The sequence below is a fragment of the Chiloscyllium plagiosum genome, unplaced genomic scaffold (assembly GCF_037043375.1).
Source record: "Chiloscyllium plagiosum isolate Xiang-an unplaced genomic scaffold, Cpla_swu_hap1 HiC_scaffold_6, whole genome shotgun sequence".
Lineage (NCBI taxonomy): Eukaryota > Metazoa > Chordata > Chondrichthyes > Orectolobiformes > Hemiscylliidae > Chiloscyllium > Chiloscyllium plagiosum.
The window spans coordinates 113474425-113502084 of record NW_028270144.1 but is presented as its reverse complement, the minus strand read 5'-3'; the positions used below and the strand labels follow the sequence as shown (position 1 = coordinate 113502084).

Sequence of the window (27660 nt, the reverse complement as noted above, 5' to 3'; positions counted from 1 at the left end):
CACCTGACTGGCACATCTTTGGACTGTGGGAGGAAACCAGAGCACCCGGAGGAAACCCACGCAGACACGGGGAGAACGTGCAAACTCCACAGAGTCAGTCGCCTGTGGCGGGAATTGAACCCGGGTCTCTGGCGCTGTGAGGCAGCAGTGCTAACCACTGTGCCACCGTGCCGCCCACAAAGATGGCGAGTGACTTAGTAGCTTCTGAGGCTAGGGTCCTGAATCTCAATAAAGGAAACTAAGATGGTATAGATGCAAATTGGCTATGATAAATTGGGATATGTTACTTAAAGGGATGACGATGAATAGATAACAGAAAATATGTAAGGAGCACATGGATGAACTACCTAGCAAGGGAAATTCAGGATCAAATTAGAGCCAAGGAAGGGGCAGATCTGAGGATTGAGAGAAGCTTAAACTTCACCAATGGAGTACAGAGGAAATGATAATGTGGGGCAGAATAGAAATGAGGGTAAGTTTGTGGCGACCATACAGTCTGAGCATAAAAGATTCTGTAGATACGTGAACAGAAAAAAATTAGTGCAGGCAAATGTTAGTCCCTTACAGTTAGAATCAGTAGAGTTATAATGGGGATCAAAGTGATGGCAAATCAATTAAATACATATTTTGGTCTGTCCTTAAAAAGGAAGATACAAATAAAATCCTAAAGCTGTTGGGAATCACAGGATCCAGTGAGAAGGAGGGACTGAAGGAAATCTGTATTAGTAGGAAGGTGGTGTTGGTGATGTTAATAGAATTAAAGGCTGATAAGTCCCGAGGCCCAATAATCTACGTTCCAGAATAAATAAAGAAGTGGCTTGGAGAAATGGTGGATGCATTGGTGGTCATCTTTCAAGTTTGTATAGAGGCTGGAATAGTTCCTCCAGATTGGAGGAACCCACTGTTTAAAAAAGGAGGTACAAAGAAAACAGGAAATTACAAACCGGTTAGCCTGACATTGTAGTGTGGAAATTTCTAGAATCCATTATGAATGATTGAGGAGCAAAGCACTTGGAAAACAGTGACAGGATTGAACAGAGTAAGCATAAATTTAGAAAAGGGAAATCCTGCTTAAAATATCTACTGGAGTTTATTGTGAATGTTAATATAAAATTTATAGGGGGGAGTCAGTGGATGCAGTTTACTTGGAATTTCAGAAAGCTTTCTCTAAGGTCCCACAGCAGAGAATAATACTAAATTAAAGCACATGGGATTGAGTGTAGGATATTGACATAGTTAGAGAACTGATGAGCAGACAGGTAATGGATCAAGATAAACAGGAGTTTTTCCGAGTGGCAGGCAGTGACTGCAGTTATACTGCACACTGCTATTCACAATATATATTAATAAATTAGAGGAGGGGCCATCTCCAAGTTTGTAATTGACATGAAACTGGGTGGGAGTTTGACCTGTGAGGAGGATGCAGGTATTCATCAGTGTGACTTGGACAAGTTGAGTGAATGGGCAAATGCGTGGCAGATGAAGAATAATGTGGGTAAATGTGAGGTTATCCACTTTAGTAGGAAAAACAGGAAGGCAGATTATTATCTGGTGATTAGCTTGGGAAATAGGGAAATGCAATAAGAGCTGTGAGTCCTTGTACATCCGTCACTGAAAGTAAACATGCAGGTGCAGCAGCCAGCGAAGAAGGCAAATGGTATGTTGAGTGGATTCATATGCAGTCACAGGGATGTTTTGCTGCAATTGTGCAGGGCCTTGGTGAGACCACACGTGATGTATTGTGTGTAGTTTTGGTCTCCTTATCTGAAGAGGGATGTTCAGCCTATGGATGGGATGCAGTCAAGATTTACAATGTTGATTCCTGGGATTGCAGGACTGATGTATTAAGAAAGACTGGATCAGTTAGGACTACATTCATTGGAATTTAGAACAATAAGTGGGGTGTGGATCTCAAATAAACCTATAAAATTTTAACAGGACCAGACATGGTAAATACAGGAAGGATGTTCCTGATAACCAGCAAGTCCAGGACTGGGAGTCATAGTCTAAGGATTTTTGGTTGCTCATTTAGGACTAAATATCTTCAACCAGAGAGTGGTGATCCTGTGGAATTCTCTGCCACAGAAAACAATTGAGACTACAGTAATGAATATTCTCAAGAAGGAGTTAGATCTAATTTTAGGCCAAAGGAAATAAAGGGTATGGAGAGAAAGCAGGAAAAGGTACTGAGTTGTATGGTCAGCCATGATCATATTGAATGGTGGGGCAGGCTTGAAAGGCCAAATGGCCTACTTCTCCTAGTTTCTATTTGCTGTATTTCATGGGAGTAGGTGAATCCAGAAAACAAATGTCCGTTTTGCAGTATTACATTTGTGAGTTTGCTGACATTTGTTTTAGCTCCAGATTCATAGATCTGGGGAAGGGGAAGGGGAAAATCTGCCAAGGATGGTCAGAAGATCATCTTAAATCCCAATCTTCCCACTTATATGATCTTATGCCACTATTCAAAGTACAGGGGCATTTTCCTATTGGTCTAATCAACATGCAGTCCTCAACCAATATTAAACAAATATCCAGGCATGTATTTTACTGATGTGTGTGAGACTTTGCAGTGTGCAATTTGGCAATTGTAGTTGCTTACATAATCAGTGACTATTTTAAAAGGATTTAAGTTGTCAGGAAGTGCTTTGAGATAGTGATTTTCCTTTTCAGTCGATTTTTGATAACCAAAAGTTCTAATTTTGCAACTAAATGTTTTGCTTATTCTTGCAGAGTAGGAATTATGATGCAAATCTCAGATTTATTTTCTCAATTAATGATTGCAAAATTCTGCTAGTATAGATTTTTTTGTTTCTACTGGAAGCATTGACTTGGTTCAATCTGGAACACTTGTTTCACATAGTATCTGCTTTGAGCATTTTAGTTGTTGACTTGAACAGTATTGCAAAAGAGAGGGGAAACATCTGACCTTTTCTGAGTTTATGATTCAATTTGCAGCTGGGTACAGAGCCTAACCAAAAAATAACTTGTGAACATTTAATCAGACACCAGTTCATGATACGCACATTGCTATTTGAATTACTTGTACAAAAATATACATTCTGATTTGCAAAAGCAGAGGCAGTTTTTAGTATGAATTCATTTTTCTGTCTTGCCTAATGTATGTTTTTGAGACTTATTAGACACTAAAGGAAAGTTGAACAGGGCTTTAGGGTGTTTAATATGTACAATTATTATGACTCCAATTCCATTTGGACGTCCATATAGTCATGTAAACACACTTACATTTACATATTTGTTCAGATGCAAAAAGTATTTGCTTTGTAGGTTACTTTGTTTAATTACAGGTAAAAAAGTGATTGATGTTGCTGTTGGATCCACACATTGCATGGTCTTGACTGAAGATGGTGAAGTTCATAGTTGGGGCAGTAATGATCAGTGTCAGCATTTTGACACTTTGAGGATAACAAAACCAGAACCAGCTGCACTGCCAGGCCTCGATACCAAGCACATTGTTGGCATTGCTTGTGGGGCTGCTCAGGTAAAAAGACATTTGTATTTCAAATGTATATCTGCCTCTGTATCTCTCAGTAACATGTTCTACAGAAATTGAATTTGCACCCTATTTCTTTCTTACTGTTGGATTTCAGTAATGGTGAAAGCATGATATTTTTCTATTTGTCTGTCTATCATTTTTATTTCTGAAATACTTAAGCAAGTTTTCCTGAGTGTTTCCATACTTGGCATTCATCCTGTTCCGCAAGTAGTTAAACAGAATCTGTCCATACTCTTTTTCTTTCAAAACCAACTCTAGCCTATGGCCATCATAGAAAGTGGCAACCTTAAACCTCAAGTTTGAATTTGATGCTTCTCTTAAAACAAAAACCTGTATTTTCTGAGTTGCTTTTAATTGGGTTTTTATGCCCGTTTAAGGTGAGAATCTTTTTGTCAAAATTGTTCTTCAAAATGGGGTGAAAATCATTGAATCAAGTTTTTGCTTTCTCTTGCCAAATGTTTTTTGTTTAAGGTTTTGAACTTCATTGAGTTACATGAGAGATGGGTTGCATTTCTTAGATTTTGACTGAGTGACCATCATTTTTATGTCATGATTTATTGTTAAATGTCAGTATGTTATTTGCCTATTGAGAGCATCATGCCTGAACCTGTAATGTCCTTGGCTAATGTGCATATCATCATATATTTTAATACTCTCCAGCTGATGGATCTAGTCCCTACTTGTGGCTTTTGTTTTATCGGTAATGAAACCTGGTACCTTCCTGGTTCCTTTAGTTCATTTGAACTCGGTAAGACAGCTGAGGGTGATTTGGGTTTTGAGTTGCTAAAGTTACTGACACGTAAACTAAAGCTGACTGTATTAGAGGCACAGTTTGGCTTTATGTATGAAATTATTTTCTGTTGCTTTAGAGCTTTGCTTGGTCTTCGTGTTCAGAATGGTCAATTGGCCTTCGTGTACCTTTTGTTGTGGATATTTGCCAGATGACATTTGAGCAGCTGGATTTGCTATTGCGGCAAGTATGTGAAGGAATGGATGGCACTTCAGACTGGCCTCCACCTCAGGAAAAAGAATGTATGGCCGTTGCAACACTCAACCTGCTGAGACTTCAGGTAATGACATGCCTGTACCTGAATCAAGACCTTTGTTTCAATTCACCAGTTTAACATTTTCTTAATGATAAAGGTAGCCCATTCAGACTGAAATATTCTAATACAAAAGGCAAGTTGAATTCGCCACAAAATTGATTTTTTTTGAAAAATTCTGTTCCAATCCACTCGGAGGCAACATTTTTTAAAATTGGTTGAGTTTCTCAGTAACTGACACAGAATTTCAGGGCATGATTTCTGAGAAAATCAGGTCTGGCAACATCAACCAAGAAAGGTCGAGAGTGGAAGTGCAGGAAATGGGTTAGACTCTGTTACAGAGAAAGAAAGCCAGAAGCACTGTTGTGAAATCTACTATTGTTGGAATAGATGTGAGAAATTGGAAGAATGGAATGGCGTCCTTTCAGGAAACAAGGTGTGAGAGCGTGTAGTCTAGGTAGCAGTGAGAATGGTAGGTAAACAAATCTTAGTAGACAGCTTATTTTCAGAAATGGGAAGAAATCAAGGAGAATGGAGACATGAATAGGAAGGGTTTAGTTGGATATAGGCCAAATACTGGCAAATGAGGCTAGATCAGTTTAGGATATCTGATTGGCATGGACGGGTTGCACTGAGGGTTCATTTCCATGCTGTATGCCTGTATAATTCTATAAGAGAAGGGAAAAGTCAGAGTTGCACCAGGTAAAGCTGAGAAAAGATGGAAATTGGAAGCAAATTGAAGTTCTCATTGTGAATGAGAACTTTGAGGAGCTGGGATACAGGCTTGACCAGATCAAGATAGATGAAGTTGATGGACCGGAAATTTTGGAAAACATTAAGGTTGATGAGTCCCCAGGGCCAAATCAGATTTATCCTAGGCTGCTCTGGGAAGCGAGAAAGGAGGTTGCTAAGCCACTGGCGAAGATCTTTGCCTCCTCACTCTCCACAGGAGTCGTACTGGAGGATTGGAAGGAGGCAAATGTTGTTCCTCTTTTCAAGAAGGGTAATTGGGAAATCCCTGGCAATTACAGACCAGTCAGTCTCTCAGCAAAGTTTTGGAAAGAATTCTGAGGGATAGGATTTATGACTATTTGGCAAAGCATAGCATGATTAAAGGCAGTCAGCATGGCTTTGTGAGAGGTGGGTAATGCCTCACAAATCTTATTGAGTTCTTTGAGGAGGTGACAAGACAGGTTGATGAAGGTCGAGCAGTGGATGTGGTGTATATGGACTTCAGCAAGGCGTTTGATAAGGTTCCCCATGGTAGGCTCATTCATAAAGTCAGGAAATATGAGATACAGGAAGATTTGGCTGTATGGATTCAGAATTGGTTGGCTAAAAGAAGGCAGAGTGGTTGTAGATGGAAAGTATTTTGCCCGGAGGTCAGTGTTGAGTAGGGTCCCGCAGGGCTCTGTTCTTGGGCCTCTGTTCTTTGTAGTTTTTATAAATGACTTGGATGAGTGGTTGAGGGGTGGGTTAATAAATTTGCAGATGACACAAAGGTTGGAGGTGCCGTCAATAGTATTGAGGGCTACTGCATCCTGCAGCGCAACATAGACAGGATGCAGAGCTGGGCTGAGAAATGGCAGATGGAGTTCAACCTGGATAAATGCGAAGGGATGCATTTTGGAAGGTCGAATTCGAATGCTGAATGTAGGATTAAAGACAGGATTCTTGGCAGTGTGGAGGAACAGAGGGATCTGGGTGTTAAAGTACATCGATCCCTCAAAGTTGCCACTGCCAAAGTTAACAGGGGGATCAAGTTTAAGAGCCGCAGGTTTTGCTACAGCTCTACAAGTCCCTGGTGAGACCATACTTGGAATATTGTGTCCAGTTCTGGTCACCCCACAATAGGAAAGATACAGAGGCTTTGGCGAGGGTGCAAAGAAGGTTTACCAGGATGCTGCCTGGACTGGAGGGCTTGCCTAATGAAGAAAGTTCAGATTTTTCTGTCTGGAGAGGAGGAGGAAGAGAGCAGACCTGATCAAGGTATACAAGATAATGAAAGGAATAGATAGTCAATAGCCAGAGACTCTTCCCCAGGTCATAATTTTTGAGATATTATGGGAAAGGAATAGAGGAGATGTCGGAGGTGGATTCTTTACGCAGAGAGTTGTGAATGCATGGAAGGCGTTGCCAGAGGTGGTGGTGGAAGCAGAGTCATTGGGGACATTAAAGCCACTGCTGTACATGCACATGGATAGCAGTGAATTGAGGGGTGCGTAGGTGAAGTTATCTTACATTAGGATTAACCCTTGGCACAACAACATGGGCCAAAGGGCATATTCTGTGCTGTACTTTTCTATGTTCTAGGGAAAGCAGATGAGAACAAGTAATGGCACTGATAAAGTCATGAATATACTGGAGAAAGAGCTGTGGGAGGGGCCTGAGTTGGACTGACTGAGTATTCTACATACATCACCAAAGATGAGTGTATCTTGGGTCCATCTGGATACTCAAGATAAGACCTCTGACTTGGGAAAGTGAGATAATGGACAAATGGTAAATAAGAACACAAGCTCAGCTAGGCGAAGGAGGATGATAGTGGTGGATGGGAACTGTTTGAGCTGAAATTTGAGGGCGATGGAGAGACGTCTTGGGCTGTCCTGTTAGGAGATAAATGTATACAGGCAGGAATCCTCTTCTGTTCAATGGACATTTTTACCTATTTCCAACTCCAGCTCTCGAGCTGGATCCCTTCATCTGATTTTTTTTCCAGAACTGTTGGCATAGCATTAGCTGCCTGAATTTTTCCGGTCCTACCAGCCAAACTAATCTGTCCCTCTCTGAACTCTCTGTACTCCATTCTCTTAGGTCAAACCCTGACTTGTTTTTAATTGAAACTGCCAGGAAGGGTGGTGCTGTTGTCATCTGACATCCCAGCCCCGATCTTGTCAAGGCTTGGTGCCAGTTCTCAGAAATTCCTTCCTATCTCCCTTGGACTGTGATCTCACTGCTGAGCATTAAACCATTATTTTGAGGCCTGACAATGATTTCATCTCCTCTGAAAATCTTGCCTCTTCAGCTTTCCATCTTATAGTTGTCCTCCCCCTGCCCCACCAAACCACTTACAGCCGTGTTCTACCTTCTTCCTGAAATCCACAAACACAACTGTCCTGATAGATCCATTGACTCAGCCTTATCCTGTCCAACTGAGCTTATTTCTTGTTGATCTGTCTGTTTTCTGCCATTCACCAGTCTCTTCCCACCTACATTTGGGACTCTTCTGACTCCCTTTGTCACTTCAACAATTTCAGTTTATCTGACTCTAACTGCTGTCTATTTTCTGTGGATATGCACAGTTCCTCCACACACACATCCCCCATTGGAACGGTCTGAAGGCTCTTCCTTGAATGTTTTCTGTTATTATTTCTGACCTGACATCTGCAATACTTAGTTTTATATTCACATTTTAAGCTTATTTTTCTACTTTCTTTTATTGATCTTAGATTAAGCTGCTGGCTAATTTAAAAAAAAATTCAGGCTTGAACATATTGCTTTGTTTGTAGACAATAGGTCCCCTGTGTATCACTTCTCACAAGGGTAAATGAGCTGTGTTTTTAACTCAGCTAGGCTTTAAAATGGCTGTCAGTGTAGCTATTAGCGCACTAAAGATTGTTCAGCAGTGCTGCCCAATCACAGAATCACATCTGACAGCAGATGTTTAGTTTCATGTTTTGCAAGTGTGAGCTGGTTGAGTGTGTGTCTTCTGCCTATTACAAAGAACTGAAGGAACGTGCTGTTCGATTTATTCGACCATGTGATGTACAGCTAATGTAGCTGATATAGTAACGGCAATAAAATTCATTCATGTATGTTCATACGTTTGTTTAATTCTGTTGTCAGCACAATTTTTGAATTGATAGTCATATCTTTTTGGTGGCAAATACTACCCACATAGTCATCTTACAAATGCTGCTTTCCAATCAATCAGCACCCTTTTCTTCTGTGGTATTGTCATGATGCTTTGAAATTTGGTATTCTTGCACTTGTCCTGGTTAGTGCGATACATAAACCTACTTTTCTTCAGTAATTTCAAGTTTTGTATGAACAAGTCTAAATATATTATTTCTTTTTATTTTCTATTCTAGCTACATGCAGCTATTAGCCATCAAGTTGACCCAGAATGCCTTGGTTTAGGCATAGGAAGTGTTCTGTTGAATAGCTTGAAGCAGACTGTGGTGACTCTTGCCAGCAATGCTGGAGTTCTGAATACAGTGCAATCATCTGCACAGGCTGTGTTGCAAAGTGGATGGTCTGTGTTGCTCCCCACAGCAGAAGAAAGAGCCAGAGCCCTTTCAGCATTGCTACCTAATGCAGGTAAGCCTGGAAATTCTTTTTCTTACGTGGTGTTGTCCCTGAAAATGGGAAACTATCTGTTCCAAAGCAGTAGGTCTTGAAGTACAATGAAACCCTAACTATGTACTTTCAACTCCAAATTCAATAAATACCCATATGCCTTAACTGATAATGTTTCTAATTAGTGCTGAGCTTTGTTGAGATTTATTCTTTTAGCCTGACTCCATTTCCGTGCGTAAAAGCCCAGTATCTAACCACCATTAAGTCCACTCTGCAAGGACATAAAATTGCAAACGTGTTGTGCATATTCAGCATTAATTTCATTTTATTGATCATTAAGTTTCAGGGAATGAAATGAATGTAAGTCCAGGCCGTCGATTTATGATTGATCTTTTGGTGAGCAGTTTGATGGCGGATGGAGGCTTAGAGTCGGCACTGAACGCTGCAATTGCAGCTGAAATCCAGGTAAAAATGAGCATTATGTATGGAGTATCTCTGTATTCAGAGGTAGTTTCATTTGTTTTCTGATTTAGGGTGTACGTTTGCATTGACATTGTTACTTACATAGAATTCAGAGACCCATTGACTCATAAAAGGAGGCAAGAATTCAAATCCTCATGTGATGGAATTTAAGCTCGAACAATTAAGTCAATCTAGCATCAGTAGTGGCGACCATGATTGCCAGAAAACCCGTCTGGCGCATCAATGCTCTTTTAAGGGATGATATCTGCCATGCTGACCCAATTTTGCTTATGTGACTCCATACCCACAGCAATGTGGTTGACTTTTAAGTGCTCCTCTGAAATGGCTCAGCAGTTGTAATCGGGTAGGTGGTTTATCAGTTGGGCTGAACATTAGATTCGATTAGATTCGATTAGATTCGATTAGATTCGATTAGATTCGATTAGATTACTTACGGTGTGGAAACAGGCCCTTCGGCCCAACAAGCCCACACCGCCCCGCCGAAGCGCAACCCACCCATACCCCTACATTTACCCCTTACCTAACACTACGGGCAATTTAGCATGGCCAATTCACCTAACCTGCACATCTTTGGACTGTGGGAGGAAACCGGAGCACCCGGAGGAAACCCACGCAGACACGGGGAGAACATGCAAACTCCACACAGTCAGTCACCTGAGGCGGGAATTGAACCCGGATCTCTGGCGCTGTGAGGTGTTAGCCTTGCCAGTAAGCTCATATTCCATTTATGCATTTTTAAAAATCCACAGGACAAGAGCTTTGTTTTTGTTTTTCAATTTGAAACTTGTCATGGAACTGATTAAAAGATGGATTAACATAACCAAACAGTAGAATTAGTGATGACCTTTTAATCATTACATAATTTTTCTCCATCGTGTGTTTAGTCCATTTCTTTTGGATTGCTTTTGTTGCGAAACTAACTTTACCATGTTTTCCCCTTCAACTTTGCTTTTGTTCAACACTAATCACTTTTCTCTCTTTATTCTGTCTCTTACTTCAGTTTGATTATTCTTCCACCTATACCTCATGATTGCTGTTAATCATGTAACTGTCTAAATTTGCTGTAGTAAATGATTTTTTTCAGTATTTTAATAGGAAGGAGTGGTCTTTTCCAGGTTGGCAGGCTGTTGTGAAATGCTGCAAGGATTAGTACTGGTTTCTCAGCCCTTTACAGTGTATATTACTAACTCAAAATTTGTTAATGTTAGTGGGAAAGTAAGTTGCAAGGAAGGTGTGGAAACTGCAAGCTGATATAGGATGGTTAAGTGAATGAGCGAGAGCATTGAAGATGACACATAGTGGGGAGAAGCGTGACATTATTCATTTTGGCAGAAAAGCAGAATGCTTTTAAATGGTAAGAGACTGAGAAACATGAGTGTTAAGAGAGAGTTTGGTGTCCGTGTACATGAAACAAAAGAGTTAACATGCAAGTATGGTAAGCAATTGAGAAGGCAAAATGGTATTTTGATCATAGTTGTTGTACACATGGAGTGATCTTGTGAAGAAACTTAAATGTACCTTGTTTTGGGAGCTAGGATTTTAAGAGAATTTTGCTGTCTGTGTTGGAGTGGACATAACAGTCAAAGGTGTTTTGATACAGCTAAAGTGTTATGGTTAGCCTTGATGAGTTTTGGGGTTGGAGTCTCATTGCAGTCTGTGGAGTAATTGGGAGTGGAATATGAACCAAGTGTAGATGGGAGATTGAAGTTCAGATTATTTCTATGGAATATATGTAAATATTTTCTTCTCGCCATCTAAAAGGGGTACGATTGACGAGAATGGACAAGGTGAATAGAAAGCAGCTGTTGACCCTAATGGAAATGTGAAAACAATGGAGCATAACCTTAAAGTGAAAGGCAGGAGTTTAAAGGGGATTTGAGGAAAAGAAATTTCAACCTGATGGAGTGGGAATTTTGAATGCACTGCTTGGAAGGATAATGGTGTGAAACCTCACAACCTTTAAATGTTTTTGAATGAGCACTTGATATATTCTAATATTCGAGGCTATGGGGTAAATGCTGGAAAGTGGGACTCGTGTTGCTTTTGTCAGTGCAAACTCATTGGGCCAAAGAGCCTCTTATTTACTGAATAATTCTGAGAAAACATCAAGTTAACTGTAAATTCAAGTAGAAAACAACAGTCTGGCATAGTTGGAAGCAAGAGAAACAAAATTAATGTTTCAGGTTGATAGCCCAGACCTAAAATGTTAACTTTGTTTCTCGCTCTACAAATGCTATCTGATCTGCTGAATATGTCCAACATTGTATTTTTAGTTTAGATATTTGACATTGTGGTAAATTGACGGATACATTTCAAACAGATGGGTTTCTCTTGATGATTGACAATGAGCAGCAAATTTGCAATTCCTGTGTTCTTCTGAATAATTTTGTTTTAGGACATAGAAGCAAAGAAGGAAGCCCAAAAAGAGAAGGAGATAGATGAACAAGAAGCCAATGCTTCAACACTCCATCGGAGCAGAACACCATTGGATAAGGATCTCATTAATACTGGCATATATGAGTCTTCTGGGAAACAGAGCTTACCACTTGTTCAACTTGTACAGCAGTTATTAAGGTACTGGTAAAATTCTGTTTCGTCTTTTCATTGTTTTGCTCGCTGTGCAGAGCTATATAAGCTCAAATGTGGTCCAAGAGGCTTAGATCATATTCCTATACTTCTCCCAATTTGAAAAGATGTTGAGAAATTTTGAATTGATTCCAGGTCAAGTAACATCTCAGTGTTGGCTGATAGATGGATAGGAGGAGTTGAGAAGAATAGAAATAAGCTAGAGTTGGCCGCTGTCTAGATTCCTATGAAACCTAACACTGTGCTTTCAGATGTTGTTGAGTGATGGTATATAGATCAGAAACAGTTGTGATGATGTGAAGGTACTGGTATTGGACTGGGGTGGACATAGTCAGAAGTCACATGTTTATAGTCCAACAGGTTTATTTGAAATCACAGGCTTTTGGAGCATTGCTCCTTTGTAAGGTGAAGTGAGTGTGGGAAACAGTGGTGTTTCAAGGATGTATCCTTGGGGGACACTAATCATGGTGCCGCAGCAAGAAGTGTAGCCATTGTAAATGTTTGTTTAGCTACAGTTAAGTAGATCAGAATGGAACTAGGTCCCACTTGAATGGGAGTGAAACATTTATGGGAGATCGTGTAATCAACCACATTAAATGCTTCCCACAGGTTTATCAAGTACATTAAGAATTGGGCTTAGCTGCAATACTTTGTGTGAATCCCAACCCTGTGTATGAATGGTATCTGTTGATAAGATGATGGAAAACATCTAGTATCCAGCCAGCAGTAGGCATCTTAGAAAGTAAACATGAAGAAACAATATTGGAATGTAAAAAAAGGAAGGGGAAAAAGAAAACAGTGTAATTAAAAAAAAACTATTTATCTTTTATTTTTAAAGAAACATTGCATCACAGAGCATTGCTAAATTGAAAGATGTCACACGGCACATTTCTTCTTCTTTGGACCATGAGCACTTCAATCCGGAGAGGTCAGCTTCTTTGGATCTGTTGCTGCGATTTCAGCGTCTGTTAATCAGCAAACTTTATCCAGGTGTAAATTTCAGTTATGAGACCAATGGATACAGTGAGTAAACTTCTAATAAACGTCTTTCCTCCTCAGTTCAGCTAATCAATTAATGTGATGCAAAGCTAGCTTCTGGGTCAATTATCTTGATTGAAAATCACTATTCAATTGGTATTGAATTTGCATTAAAGCAGTAATGATTCAAGTCTAATTTAGTTTGAAGAAGGTGATGGTAGTTTTCTAAACTCTGTTGAATCAAGGAGAATGCTATAGAATTCTGTACCATAGTTGAATAGTTACAAATGATAGACATTACTTTAAATTATGAAATGTTTTAGATTAATTTGAAGTTAGTAAACTTTATGCTCTCTTTTTATAAGAGTGTTTGGTTTTTTTCTTTTTTGCGTTTTAATGGTTATTCTTTGACAGTTATTAGCCTAAACAGTAATTAGCATTCCATGCTTTTGCAGGTCCTGAGCTTTTGGGAGTAGGTTCGTTGCTTAAAAAGTACATTGCCCTTCTGTGTACGCACATAGGGGACATTCTGCCAGTGGCAACCAGCATTGCTTCAACCAGTTACAGGCATTTTGCAGAGGTGTCTCGTATTCTTGAGGGCGATTTGACAGGTAACACATGTGTAGTGATGTGGTTTTGGATGCATCTTTTCTCCATGCTTCTGATGAATGCAATTGTACAGTTTTGTCATTTATGTATAGTTACTCCACAACCTGTCAGATTTTCCAGCATTTTTTCTTGATTTACTGTATGTGTCGCATAACATTTGAACAAAATAACTACCATGATGTTGAAATGTGGTGGAGTGATAGTATCTCAACTTCTGAGCCAGGAGGATAGTGTTATGGATCAGTAATTCAATGATTTATGTCTAAAATTCAAAGAATGAGAGTAATGTTTAAAAAACAATCTGGAAGTAAAACTCTGATGGCAGTATAAATGACTTAGCCTTGGCATCCTTCTGAATTAAAAAAAAGTTGGATTGTGACATGAGCATGGTTCAAGAACCCCACTTTCATAGTTTCTGTGCATTTGCTGCAAACGAAGGCAGTGGGCTGAAAAGATGCAAGGTTTGTTGATCCCTGTTCTCTTTGGGCCCTCTATCCTGCCGGGAGAAAGTAAGGTCTGCAGATGGTGGAGATCAGAGTCGAGAGTGTGGTGCTGGAAAAGCGCAACAGATCAGGCAGTATCCGAGGAGCAGGAGAATCGATGTTTTGGGCAAAAGCCCTTCATCAGGAACCCTCCTGGTGAAGGGCTTTTGACCGAAACATCACTTCCTCTACCCTGCTGACTAAGCTTTGTTTTGCCCTGGCTCTATCAGTGTCCCTTCAGACTGTCAGGCTTTAGCGTCACAGTCATCAGTTACCATGTCCCAATTGTCAGTGTCAGTGACTAGTGCCTTTTTTTATATATACGGGGTAGACCATTTAGGACAGAGCTCAGGAGAAACTTCTTCACCCAGAGAGTGGTGGCTGTGTGGAATGCTCTGCCCCAGAGGACAGTGGAGGCCCACTCTCTGGATTCATTTAAGAAAGAGTTGGATAGAACTCTCAAAGATAGTGGAATCAAGGGTTATGGAGATAAGGCAGGAACAGGATACTGATTAGGAGTGATCAGCCATGATTATATTGAATGGCGGTGCAGGCTCGAAGGGCTGAATGGCCTACTCCTGCACCTATTGTCTATTGTCTATTAATGAAACCTGTGGTCATTTGCTGTTCTGTGTGTATATGTGAAATAAACTAAAAAGCTGCAGTTATATTGATCAGTCCTAGTGAAGAAAGAGGTCCATCTTACATTTTTTTATTAGGACATATGAGAGTTGGTGTGGACAGGGATGCCTTGGCATTACTTATCCTCACTTTCTTGCTGCATTTGGGCTATTCCGTAATTTATTCAGATTTTCTGCCACGACTTGCTACTTTTGGCAAGACTGTATTTTTCTTCTGTGTTTTTGTAGAGTAAGACTGCCTCATTAGGTTGTGTACAGGGACTGATATGGCTGCCACACTATGCTTTCCAGATTCTTCTGAAGTGAGGGAAGAATAAATGCTGCTGGAACATGTAACACAAGCTAAAAATTCTAATTTGCAGGTGTACAGTATAGAGGCCAAAACTTGCACATGGCACAAAACTTGGAAGTATAGTAAATACCAAGAAGGATAGTGATAGACTGGAGAACAGGCTGGTGAGGTGGGACAAAATTCAATGCAGAGAATTGTGAAATTTTGCATTTTGGGAGAAACTATGAGGGGAGACAGTTAAAACAGCGTCAACTCATGCCAAAACGTATACCTTCCAAGATATCTCTCTCACTATTTATTGCATGTAGATCTCTGGAGATATGCTGAGAAAAATAAACTGAGGTTCTTTGTGTCTTCACTATATAAGAAGAATACTTCATGATAAAAACCCTATTTGATACATTGATTTCTTGTTTATATGTGACAAAGTGTCATAGAGTCATACTGCACGGAAGCAAATCCTTCGGTCAACTCATCTGCACCAACCAGACATCCCAAGCTGACCTAGTCCCATTTGCCAGCATTTGGACATATCCCACTAAATCCTTCCTATTCATATATGCATCCGGATGGCTTTTAAATGTTGTAATTGTACCGACCTTCACCACTTCCTCTGATAGCTTGTTCTGTACATGCATCATCCTCTGCATTTAAAAGAAAAAGATTACCCCACAGTTCCTTTTTAAATCTTTCCCCTCCCACCTTAAACCTACGCTAGGAGTATAATGTTTATGTAGGGGATTAAGTATTTGAAAGGATTTCAAACATGTTATAAGAGTTTGACAGTTCAACAGAAGGCCTGGAGAACACTGCTTGTTGAAATTATTTCTGGAGTGACAATCAGATCTCCGCATTGTCCAGGTGGAGATTGGCTTTCCCTGACAGACACTTCAAGTTCTGCCTCCTTTCCCTAACTGATTAAAATGGGAACTGTTGGAATGGGAATGAGATTTCTGTAGATGGGCTCCACCTGCTGGTTTTAAGGGTGCCTGCAGTCCCTCAACTCCATGAAAATTTAGCTCAAATATGTTCCCATTGGTGAATGGGTGTCTATATAAGGTGATTTGCAAAAGAACCAACGGCAGAATACCAAAAATGTTTGCACCAAGTGGTTTGAACTTGAAAAAGCACTGCCTGAGTGCATGGTGAGGCACATACCATCAGGGCTTTCAAAAGAGAATTGGATACTTATGTGAAGAGAGAGAATATGCAGAGCAGGGAATATGAGTAACAACAGTTTTTTTTTGGAGAAAGCGGACATGACATACTGAATGGCCACCTGTGCATTAGCCAGTTTTTCATTCTGTGGAAGTGCAGTTTCAATACTTTAAGTATTTCACTTAACTTTTCATTTTTAACCAAACTGCAGAAGTTTGAAACAACTTTTTCAATGAATTGATGCAAAGGGCTCAATCTTGAATGATCTCTTTTGCAATTAGACAAAGCAGCAATGTTGCTCAAAACCCGTGTCAGAGATTTGTACCATTGTATTAGTTGAATTGATTGTCAGTAACTTCTCGGCCTGGTCTTGCATATTCAGTAAATATCATTTTAAGCCATTGTTTTCAGTTATTCAGATGCCAGATTTTTCTACTGGTTCTCTTTCTCTCTGAATAGATCCACTTAAGTATTTTTTTTGTAGTGCTGAGTTTACACTCACAAATACCTTTACTATTTTATGGTTAACTGTCCATCAGTTCAGATTTTTAATTCTGACTGAGCAGTCAAAAATGCTTTGTGATAACTATACCCAATAAAAATCAAGACATTGTCTGATGTTCTGAAAATCTGATGTTTTGGTGTTGTTTTCTGCCCTTTTATTTTTAACTTTGATTTCTAATTGTAAGAAAATGTTTAAGGTTGGTGAGGGGGGAAAAAACGCTTTAAATGCCGTCTGTGTTTAATTTTAACCGATGTAATTTCTTGCTAATTACAGGATTTCACCTTTGGCGAATGAGTTGGTGGATATGTATATGTACAGTTGTGGTTTGGTTATAATGTTTATTCTGTTTTTGATTTGTTGCAGGAGTTCTGCTTCCTGAACTGGTGGTTTGTGTTGTCCTGCTTCTCACTAAAAATGCTGGACTAATGCAGGAGGCTGGGGCTATTCCTCTCCTGGCTGGATTGCTAGAACATTTAGACAGGTTTAACCAACTCGCACCTGGCAAAGAGAGGGATGATAATGATGATTTAGCATGGCCTGGAATAATGGGTAAGTCAATTTACTGATAGTTTGCATGAAATAATTTGCAAATTTGCCTTAGAAATAATTGAAAGTGGTTAAGAAAAGACCCAGAGATGATATGAGGATACAAGGTTTTCACACAACAAGCACTGCCTGAGTGAATCTGCCTTCACCATGCAATCATGGCGTTGAAAGGGGAACTAGACAACAGACGAATACAGATCTGCCAAGCCATTAGGAAAGGGTGGGAAGTCGGTAAAGGTGAGTTGCTCTGAGTGCCAGCTGAGATCAGTCACATGGCTGTCTTTTTTAATCACATTATGTTGTTACATAGAAGAAAACTTCAACTGGAGTTAATTTCAAGTCTGTCACTTAACTGGAAAGTGTAGCCTTGATCTTAATTTTAAAAAAATCATTTTGTGTGGCTTTACAGGCTCATTCTTCACAAATCAGAGCTCACGGAACAATGAGGAGGTTACCCTAATTCGAAAAGCTGATCTTGAGAACCATAATAAAGATGGTGGCTTTTGGACTGTAATTGATGCAAAAGTGTATGACATCAAAGATTTCCAGACGCAATCTTTGAGTGGGAGCAGCATTCTTGGTGAGATTAATTTATCATATTTCAAAAGGAATTTTAACTGATTAGTGAATGCAATGAGGTGGTTGACTCTGACTTAACTCAGCCATACTGCAGCACACAATCCCCATCTCTTTCTTCCTGGCTAATGTCTCCCAACAAGTACCATGAAACACAAACCTTGAGTGCTGTCACTATTGCAGAAATATGAACTATACAGTTTCGAGACCCCAGTGTATATTTTGCTATTGAAAAGAAACCTAACTTTATTGAAATCAATCAAGGCTTTTATAGATTTATTTTACTGTAACTTGGAATATACATTGAACAAACAAGTGCTCCTTCTCCTGGACTTTTACTTCTAAACAAGTTAGCTATTGATTTGTGCTCAAAATATAGGATCCTAATTGATGTTACACAACTGATCCGATCCATTGTGTATTGCAAATGGTGAAGTAGTAATCCTTGACCTGGCTCAGCTGCTACCCAAATGTGATAGATATCCATGCTTGGGAAGTTATGATTATTTTTCCTGACCATTAAGAAGAACAACGTGGCTTGAGTGGCTTCATGTGCCAACACTGCTTGAACCTCCTAATATCTGTTGGGAAATCATTGCCTTCAAAATATGCCACTGGCTGACAGGGCTTCTTCCATTGACATGGAATCTCAAAAGAAAACTGTCATGGACTTGTTCTAAATCTCTCGGATCCTACTGGAGCGCACCTGTCAAGTTAACTGAAGACAGCCCCTCCTTCATAATGGTATACTACTTGGCTGGCTGCAACTGTTACCAACTAAGCCTGGTTACTGACCCAAGAGAATACTAGATTCTGGACAAGTCTCAGCCACCTGAGGAGGGGCCAAGAAAGATATGTCCACTATTCCAAAAATAGAACATGAGAAACATTTCCAATTGTGATTGTGGCCATCCAAGTCAGACCATCTGAGCTTCTGTCCCGAGAGATCCGTCTTTGGTAGGATCTTAACTGTCCACACTTCATCAGTTGAAACCATTAAATTGACTGTACATATTGTCATCAAACTACAACTGCTTCCTCAGCCAAGCAGTAAAAAAAATTTATATTTGCTTACATGCACCAGAGGGCCCAATTTCCCCCAACATTGTTGTGCATTAACGTCAGTTCATTATGCTCTACTTTGCCTTACCAACATGTCTTCAACCCAACTGAAAATGTCATAGAATTTACAGTTCAGAAGAAGGCCATTTCACCCATCATGGTGTGCTGACTTATGAAAGTGCTGTACAGCTAATCCTATTCTCCAGCCCTATTTCTGTAGCCCTCTAGGGTTACAGAAATAGGGCTGGATATGTTCAACTTTCAAATATATGTTCATCTTTCTTTTGAAACCAACTATGAAATCCACCTCCAACACTCTCAGGCAATACATTCTAAATTGGAACAACTGAGTAAAGCAGTTTCTCCTCATCTCAGTCCTAGCTATCTAGCTGACAGCCTTTGGAATTGTGATCCCTAGTTACTGACATACTAACTTGTGGAAACAGAATAGCCTTCTTTACCCTGTCAAAATTGTTCGTAACTTTGAACAACTGAATAAAATCACCTCTTAGTTTTCTCTGCTCTAAAGAGAATAAGTCCGAGTTATCTAATCTTTCCTTGTATCTAAAATCTCAGGGCTTGCGCACTGTCAAGGGCTTCAAGACCCTTCTTTAAATAAGGCCCTCAAAACTGAGCACTATACTCCAAATGTGGTCTGACCAATAACGTGTAGAGGTGTAGCATCACCTTCTTGCTTTTATACTCCATGCCTCCATTCATAAATCCTCGGACCCTATAAGCTGACTTAACTGTTTCAACTTGCCTGGCCACCTTCAGAAAATTATGCACATGTACCTTGAGGTCCCTCTGCTCCTGTACTCACCTCAAGGTTGTACCATTGAGCCTATATTGTCCCTCTGTGTTTCTTCTGCCAAGATGCATGGCCTCGCACTTCTCCTCATTGAAATTCATCTGCCAGGTGTCTGCCCATTTTGTTAACTTGACAGTGTCCCTCTGAAGTCACCCAGTTCGCAATTCACTATACTCCCCAGCTTGGTATCATCTGCAAATTTACAGATTTGTTCTCTGCACCTATTTTCAGATCGTTTATATAAATAAGAAAAAGCAAGGGTCCCAACACAGATTTCTGCGGAACACCATTTTCAACTTGTCCCCAGTCTGAGAATTGCCCATCTATTCCTAACTTCTGTCTCCTATCTTTTAGCCAATTTCTAATCCATTCTGCTGAGGACCTACTGGTCTCAATCATTTCTAATTTGCTGACCAACTTGCCATGTGGCACCATATCAAATGATTTCTGAAAGTCCAAATGTAAAACATCCACAGGGCTGCCCTCATCCACTACTTGTGTCTCCTCTTCAAAGAACTTGGTCAGATTCATCAGACATGACCTGCCCTTGACAAAGCCATGTTGACTGTCAAGTATTAACTTAGAGAAAATATGTGTATATTTGCCTTATCCTGTATTATGTCCTTCATAATTTTCCCATTATTGATGTCAGGCTGACTGGCCTGCATTTCGTGGGTTACCCTTTGTTGCTTTTTTTAAACAATCATGTCATATTTGCAATCCTCCACCCCTAGGAACAATCCTGTGTTTAGATAGGTCTGGAAAATTTCTGTCAACTATTTCACAATTTGCTTCTTTACCTCTTTGAGCAATCTGGTACTCACCTAGGCCCGGTGACTACTTTACCTGGAGTGCTTCCAGCCTTTTTAGCACCTCTTCTTTATCTCCCAGTATACTGCTTTATCACTGAACATCCCCATTTTCAAATAGGCCACTCACTATTTTCTAATTTGGTAAAGACAGAAGGTATTTAGTGCCTCTGCCATACCTCTTGCTTCAGTGGGCAGCTTATCCCGCTTGTTCCTTAGGGACTCCACTATATCTTTCACTAATTGTTTTTTCCTATTATTATGTTTGAAGAGCATTTTACTATTTGTTTTAGCACACCCTGCTATCCTTTCCTCATGTTTCCTCTTAGCATTTCTTATTGTAGTCTCAGCCTTTCTCCTGCATTTGAGATATGTTTCCTGATTTCTATTGCTGTCATTATTCCAGTGCATACATGAATATACACTATCCTCAGGGAGGCAATGGCCTAGTATTATCATCGGACTGTTAATCCAGAAACCCAGGTCATGTCTGGTGACCCAGATTTGAATCCTGTCGTGGCAGATGATGGAATTTGAATTCAATAAATATCTGGAATTAAAAGTCTAATGATGACCATGAATCCATTGCTGATTGTTGGGAAAGCCCATCTGGTTCACTCATGTCCTTTAGGGAAGGAAACTGCCATCCTAATATTAGTCTGGTCTATATGTAATTCCAGACCAACAGCAGTGTGGTTGAATCTTAACTGCCATCTGGGCAATTAAGGATGGGATAATAAATGGCCAGCAACACCCTCATTACAAGAATGAATGAATTTACAAAAAACATCATATGCCTTTCTTCTCTTCCATTTTCTCATTCATGTCCTTATTCATCTGGAGTACTCTAGCTTTGAATAGCCCATATTTATTTCTCATGGATATGTACCTAGCTGAGTCATACAGCACAGCAACAGACCCTTTGGTCTAGCTTGCTTCCTATATATCTGTATTTTGAAAATCTCCCATTTTTCATCCACTGTTTTAATTACCAAAATGCATTTCCAATTAAACTGCTCCAGTTCAACTTTTAGACTCCCAACATCTGTCCTTTTTCAGTCTGCTTCTTAATCCTTGACTAATTTTTATTCTTTTCCAACTTAATATTGAACCATAATACTATGATCACTATTTCTCAAATGCTCCCCCACTCTAACATTTTCCACTTGATCTGCCTGTTTTCCTAGGGCCATGGGCTAGATCATAGCTATCACTAGGCAATCTACCTTGTGTGCATGACTGCAAGTAGCATAGCATTATGACTCGTGTCTGTCTATAACCATATTCAATAGGGAATTAGTAGAGATTGTCAAAATTCTGTTTAGCTTACAGGAACGTTATTTTGACTTTGAGTATGCAATGCTCTTTGTATAATGGTGTGCAAAGGTTAAGCCCGATCAGAGTGCTTGTTTGTGATACCGTTGACAATTAATAAGAAACCTCCAAATTTGTGCTACTGTCTATATGGAGTTTGCACATTTGTCCTGTGTCTGTGTGGGTTTCCTCCCACAATTCAAAGATATGCAGGTTAGGTGAATTGGCTGTGCTAAATTGCCTATAGCGTTCAGGGACGTGTAGGTTAGGTGCATTAGTCAGGGGTAAATATAGGATAGTAGGGTCTGGTTGGGTTACTCTTTGAGTGGGCGGCACGGTGGCACAGTGGTTAGCACTGCTGCCTCACAGCGCCAGAGACCCGGGTTCAATTCCCGCCTCAGGTGACTGACTGTGTGGAGTTTGCACGTTCTCCCCGTGTCTGCGTGGGTTTCCTCCGGGTGCTCCGGTTTCCTCCCACAGTCCAAAGATGTGCAGGGCCGGTGAATTGGCCATGCTAAATTGCCCGTAGTGTTAGGTAAGGGGTAAATGTAGGGGGATGGGTGGGTTTCGCTTCGGCGGGGCGGTGTGGACTTGTTGGGCCGAAGGGCCTGTTTCCACACTGTAATCTAATCTAATCTAATCTAATCTAATTTTATCCAGGATGCAATGTTTGTGCTGCTAAATGTCCAAAGGTTGTCAAAAGGCAAAGAGAAAATTAATTTTCTTATGTGCCTGACTGGGATATTGATTGCACAGGGGAGGTTTTGGGCACCAAAAGCTGAGGAGCGCTACTATTTCAGGATGATTTTGTTAAGTTCGGGTGAGTGAGTGCTTAGCCAATATTGACAGTAGTTGTACTGCTCTTTTGTGAGCAATGTGAGGTATAATCCCATAAATTCATTTCAGTTCTGGCATTTGTGACATTGGTCAGGAAAGAAAAGGAATAATTCTTCCATCACTTAATCCAAGTTGTGACAGAAGAGTGTTCTAACGCATTCTATTTGTGCAGTTGTGTTTTTTACAGCTTCTTTAATGCCTTCATCTTATTCTTTTTAAAAAAAAGTGTAAGGAAGGGTTTGGAGGGATATGGGCTAGGTGGTAGCAGGTGGGACTAGATTGGGTTGGGATATCTGGTTGGCATGGACAAGTTGGACCAAAAGGTCTGTTTCCGTGCTGTACATCTCTATGACTCATAAATTAACTACACTAAAATTTATGGCCACTTTTGCAAGTGTACCGCTATTGACATTTTTTTTCTTTTCGTTTTTACCTGGGACAGGTACAGTTTAATTTACATGGCGACCAAATTACTTGCCTGCTTTTGGGCATGTAAGTATAGGAATCCTGAACCCATGTAGTGAGATCTGTCTGCCACCGTTCATTCTTTGTATTGTTGAGTCATGGAGGATTCCATGCATTTTCATGCTATGTATCTTGGCCCACCTTGTGTCGGCTTCACCTTTACTGATGTGTTCAATAGCATTTATGGTCAAGTAGGTAATGAGGGAGCTTGTGATTAAAGGTGATCTGTTTTTGAGACTGAACCCTTGAAGGGGAAGAAGTGCTCAAAATGTGTGTTTATTTCGTGTGGTTAAGATACAAGTTGTTTATTTGATCCCAATCGTGAAGAAACTGACAAAATAAGTAGAGTACAACCAATTCCCCACTAAAAAGGCTTTCCTCCGGGGGAAAAAAAAACAAGCTTTAGAATGCTTGCTGGTAGACTGCTTCTTTGTTTCAAATGGTGATGATAGCATGGTATTTTTGCTTTCAGCTCAGTTTGCTGGCGAAGACCCAGTGGTTGCATTGGAAGCCGCCCTTCAGTTTGAAGACACCAGAGAGTCGATGCAAGCATTTTGTGTTGGCCAATATATGGAGGTACTGAAGTATTTCATAAATCTGTGCTGAGATCTGTACCATTGTGTTTAATGAATGGGTTATTTGCCTTTGATTTCTGATTAAAGTACTACTTTTTAAAATAAAAATTACACCTTATGCTTAATTTTCTCAAACAACAAGTGATTTCCACGTGCATTGGACTAATTCAAGCCAAAACAGAAATTGCTGAAGAAACCCAACAAGTCTGGCAGCATCTGTGGAGAGAAAACATTTGGAGTGCTTCAGAAGGATCACAGGACTTGAAATATTAACTCTCTGCTTTCCCTCCATTGATACTGCCAGACATGCTCAGTTTTCCTAGCAGCTTTTCTTTTTGTTGGTTCTCTATCTCCAGCATCTGCAGTTCTTGGTTTTACATCAGACTAACATTTTTTGCATTCTAAAAAATTGCCTTTTAATTTCTCTTTCCTTGTCTTTCCATTATAGCCAGATCAGGAAGTTGTAACCACACCAGACCTTGGCAGTTTGTCTTCACCTCTGATAGACACAGAAAGGAATCTTGGTCTCCTCCTAGGATTACATGCATCATATTTGGGAATGAGTACTCCTTTGTCATCTCTAGAGGTCGAATGTGCCAGTTAGTATAATGACAACATAATTTACAAAAATCCTTATTTATGTAATACTTTTGCCAGTGTTTTAAATCAAAGGTATTGAAAACAATTTAATCCAGTTATTGTTAACATCTCCTTTGCTGAGAGATTTGCTCAGATTCTGAATTGTCCAAGCTTAGCAATTCAAGGTTTTAGCTTTTTTTGTTTGAGGCTGGGTTTATTTTAACAGTTTGTATTTCAGTGCATACTTTATACTGTACTTTTTGCTTATTTGAATGACTGACAGTCCTATTTGTGCTTAACTGGAAAAGGAACGAGTTGGAGACCCTATATCAATTGACATATAAGAGTGTTGTGTGCCTTATTTAAGTAACGTCTCCCGCTAAGTGTGGAGCTGCATTGATTGGGTGTGCTTGCAGTATCTGTGATTGCCATCATCTTAATTGAAGAGTGTGGTATGTGAAATTGAGGCTTGCAAAAAGAGATGACTGTCAATGATGATTTTAGTTCTTGTTCTTGAAGGTTGAAAGAGAATTAACACTCACCAAGTTAATCTGGCATTGCCACTTGAAAAGGAATCTTGAATCTTATTAAGGTATTTTAGTAATATCCAAATAGTCACACTTGTTTGTAAAATTAACGCAACTTCTATATTTAACAGAATGGCTGCAATCTTCCCTTTTCTCTGGTGGCTTGCAGACCAGCCAGATTCATTACAGCTATAATGAGGAGAAAGATGAAGATCATTGCAGCTCCACTACCACTCCAGACAAGACCAAACTTTATGTGCGGAATTTGACGCAAGGTGATCACACTCAACCATTCCTGCAGGCCATTGCAGACAACAACATTCAAGACTACAACGTAAAGGTACGTGTTTCAAACAAACAGGTTCTCACAGGTAAAGTGAAACATTGCTTGTTGCTGCTTTTATCTGAGACCTAAAATAGTTATTCTGGATTTTGTGTTATAGCATTTAAATTTTTTACGCAAATTTGCAGGAATTCTTATTTGGACAGAAGGCGGCTGCGGTGCAAATTTGCAAAGCTATGGTTGGCTGGGAGATACAGACCAATCAATCGTTTCATTAACTGTCGACCACAGACTTTGTGTGCCAAAGCAGTTGACTGAATTTGAGCTTATTTAATCTGCATTTAAAATCACTGAGAAACTGACCTGAATCAAGCTTTAATTTAAGGCTGCTCATTGCAGTTGTGATGTCAGTGTGCTTGAAATTCTGCATGTAGTGTTCATGTGTGCTGAACAGAAGTGCAACTGATAGCAATACATCATACTTACCTTGAATGAGGATGTATTTTGCTTTGGCAAGTTGACTTTAGAACTGGAGGAAAAGATCAGGAATTTTTATCTAAGATGATTGTAAGTGTGTGTTCAACTGTGGTTTGCCTACACTGTTCCAGTCAAATCCACGCAGACTTTGTTCGTAGCTGGGTAAGTATACCAAATGGAAGCTATTGTGTCAATAGAAATTCATAGAAACATGTGGATACTGTTATGAACTTGTATCTGCTATAGCTATCTTCACATATTCAGCGATATGGAGGAGCTGTTGTTGGACTGTGGTGGACAAAGTTAAAAATTACACAACACCAGGTTATAGTTCAACCGGTTTATTTGGAAGCATTAGCTTTTGGAGCACTGTTCCTTCATCAGGTGGTTGTGGAGCAGGATCGTGAGACGCAGAATTTATAGCAAAAGATTACTGTGTCATGCAACTGAAATGATATGTTGAACAAACTTAGATTGTTGTTAAATCTTTCACCTTTGCAGGTTTCTGTTCGTTAATCTGAAAATCCTAGAATTTCTTAAGTCATATTCTTGAGATAATTTAAGGTTTTATAAAAAAGAAGTGACGTCTCAACTCAGACAATGCATTAAAGGGGTGAGGTTAGAGTCTGTCTGTATCCCAATCTTGAGTCAGACTAGTTCTATTTCTAAAGTGAAATTTACGAAATAATACATGGATTGAATGCTTGCATTGACTGCCTGCAGATTGTGCATTTTTTGAGCAAAATAGAATGTAGCTGCAAATATAATTCTGCAAATACAAATTCACTTGTGTGTGTGCGTGTGCATGTGTACAAGCGTGGTAAAGTGTGTGAGAGAGTGTGATGGAGTATAAGTGTGTGTGTGTGTGTGTGTGTGTATATAATATAGTGTTGTGGGGTCACTGTCGTGTGACATGAGCCCAAGATCCTGGTTGAAGTCATCCTCATGGTTACCGAACTTGGCTATCAGCCTCTGCTAGGCCACTTTACGTTGTCTGAGCTGAGATGTCACTTTTTTAAAATAAAGCCTTTAGTTATCTTGAGAATGTGACTTAAAACAAGCTCTGGAATTTACATATTAATGAACTGAAACCTGCAACCGATTTTAAAAGATGAAAAACTTCACAGCAATCTAGGTTTATTCAGTATATCATTTCAGTTGCATGACACATTTATGGACGTTCTATATTTCTTCACATCCATTATTTAACATTGGCAGAATAATTTATGTCTTTCTGAATTTCAGCCCATGAGAAACTCCCTTTCCTTTGCTCTCATCTTTTTCTGAAGCTTCTTTCAGCATTTGCAGTTCTTGCTGCTGTCTTGTTACATGTAAAAGAGAGCTTGACTCGTAGTGACCTTGTGAGCAGTACAGCACAGTATTGTACCAAAGCCTCATCTGTGTTGATTGTGATGGCATCCACCCGTGATGATGGACGGTGCTCAGGGTGGTGTCACTTCTGGATTTAGCATTGTCAGTTGTATCTGTAGGGAGCATTTTGAGAGTGGCAGTACCTTCCACAAATGGCAATGATGAATAACATCATCCCGATGTTGACTTACGTTGTTTTCTTTCAGCAGATTCTTTTTTCTGCAGTCGGGTCATTCCTTTTGTCCTCTGCTTTTCGCATGCTCCCACTTCCTGGCTACTTGTTTTTAGGAATTCCCATGCATTAACTGTGATCCCAACCAACTTTAGGTCTCATTTACAGACCTCCCTTCCTTGAATATACAGATGATTTGTTGATCTTGTGCTGATAATAGGCTTGCATGTATCTAGGGAATTGACCATCATCTATTTGGTTAACGTAGCCCAGTCAACCTAGCTGTTGTCTTGAGAGCAAACAAGCTGGGGAACCCTGTTTGCTGGTGTATTTGCATACTTGGCACTTTTATTTTAACAAGAAGACATCCAATTACCATCTGATGTGTTGGAGATGGATACTTTTTTTCTTGACTTTTGCAAGTTGTTAATACTTTTCAACTTCTGGATCAGTGGTGCTGGAAGAGCACAGCAATTCAGGCAGCATCCGAGGACGATGCTGCCTGAATTGCTGTGCTCTTCCAGCACCACTGATCCAGAATCTGGTTTCCAGCATCTGCAGTCATTGTTTTTACCTTTAATACTTTTCAACTGTCAATACAATGAAATGATTGAGTGGTTATCCACTGGGTCATTGATCAAGCTTGAACTACTTATCCTAAAG

General features: G+C 39.9%; 1 protein-coding gene across 5 annotated transcripts in view; it reads left to right on the top strand.

Moving 5' to 3' along the window:
• The window catches only part of herc2 (HECT and RLD domain containing E3 ubiquitin protein ligase 2), a 245126-nt gene that overhangs the window by 79356 nt on the left and 138110 nt on the right, over window positions 1-27660 (top strand). For all 5 annotated transcript variants that reach the window (XM_087988361.1, XM_087988362.1, XM_087988360.1 and 2 more), the window contains exons 15-26: window positions 3309-3502; window positions 4387-4587; window positions 8652-8880; window positions 9200-9324; window positions 11738-11916; window positions 12767-12951; window positions 13362-13517; window positions 16957-17142; window positions 17549-17719; window positions 23486-23589; window positions 24037-24187; window positions 24826-25034. In XM_087988361.1, coding sequence (XP_087844487.1) covers window positions 3309-3502; window positions 4387-4587; window positions 8652-8880; window positions 9200-9324; window positions 11738-11916; window positions 12767-12951; window positions 13362-13517; window positions 16957-17142; window positions 17549-17719; window positions 23486-23589; window positions 24037-24187; window positions 24826-25034 — 2090 coding nt within the window. The remainder of the gene's footprint in view (window positions 1-3308; window positions 3503-4386; window positions 4588-8651; window positions 8881-9199; window positions 9325-11737; window positions 11917-12766; window positions 12952-13361; window positions 13518-16956; window positions 17143-17548; window positions 17720-23485; window positions 23590-24036; window positions 24188-24825; window positions 25035-27660) is intronic.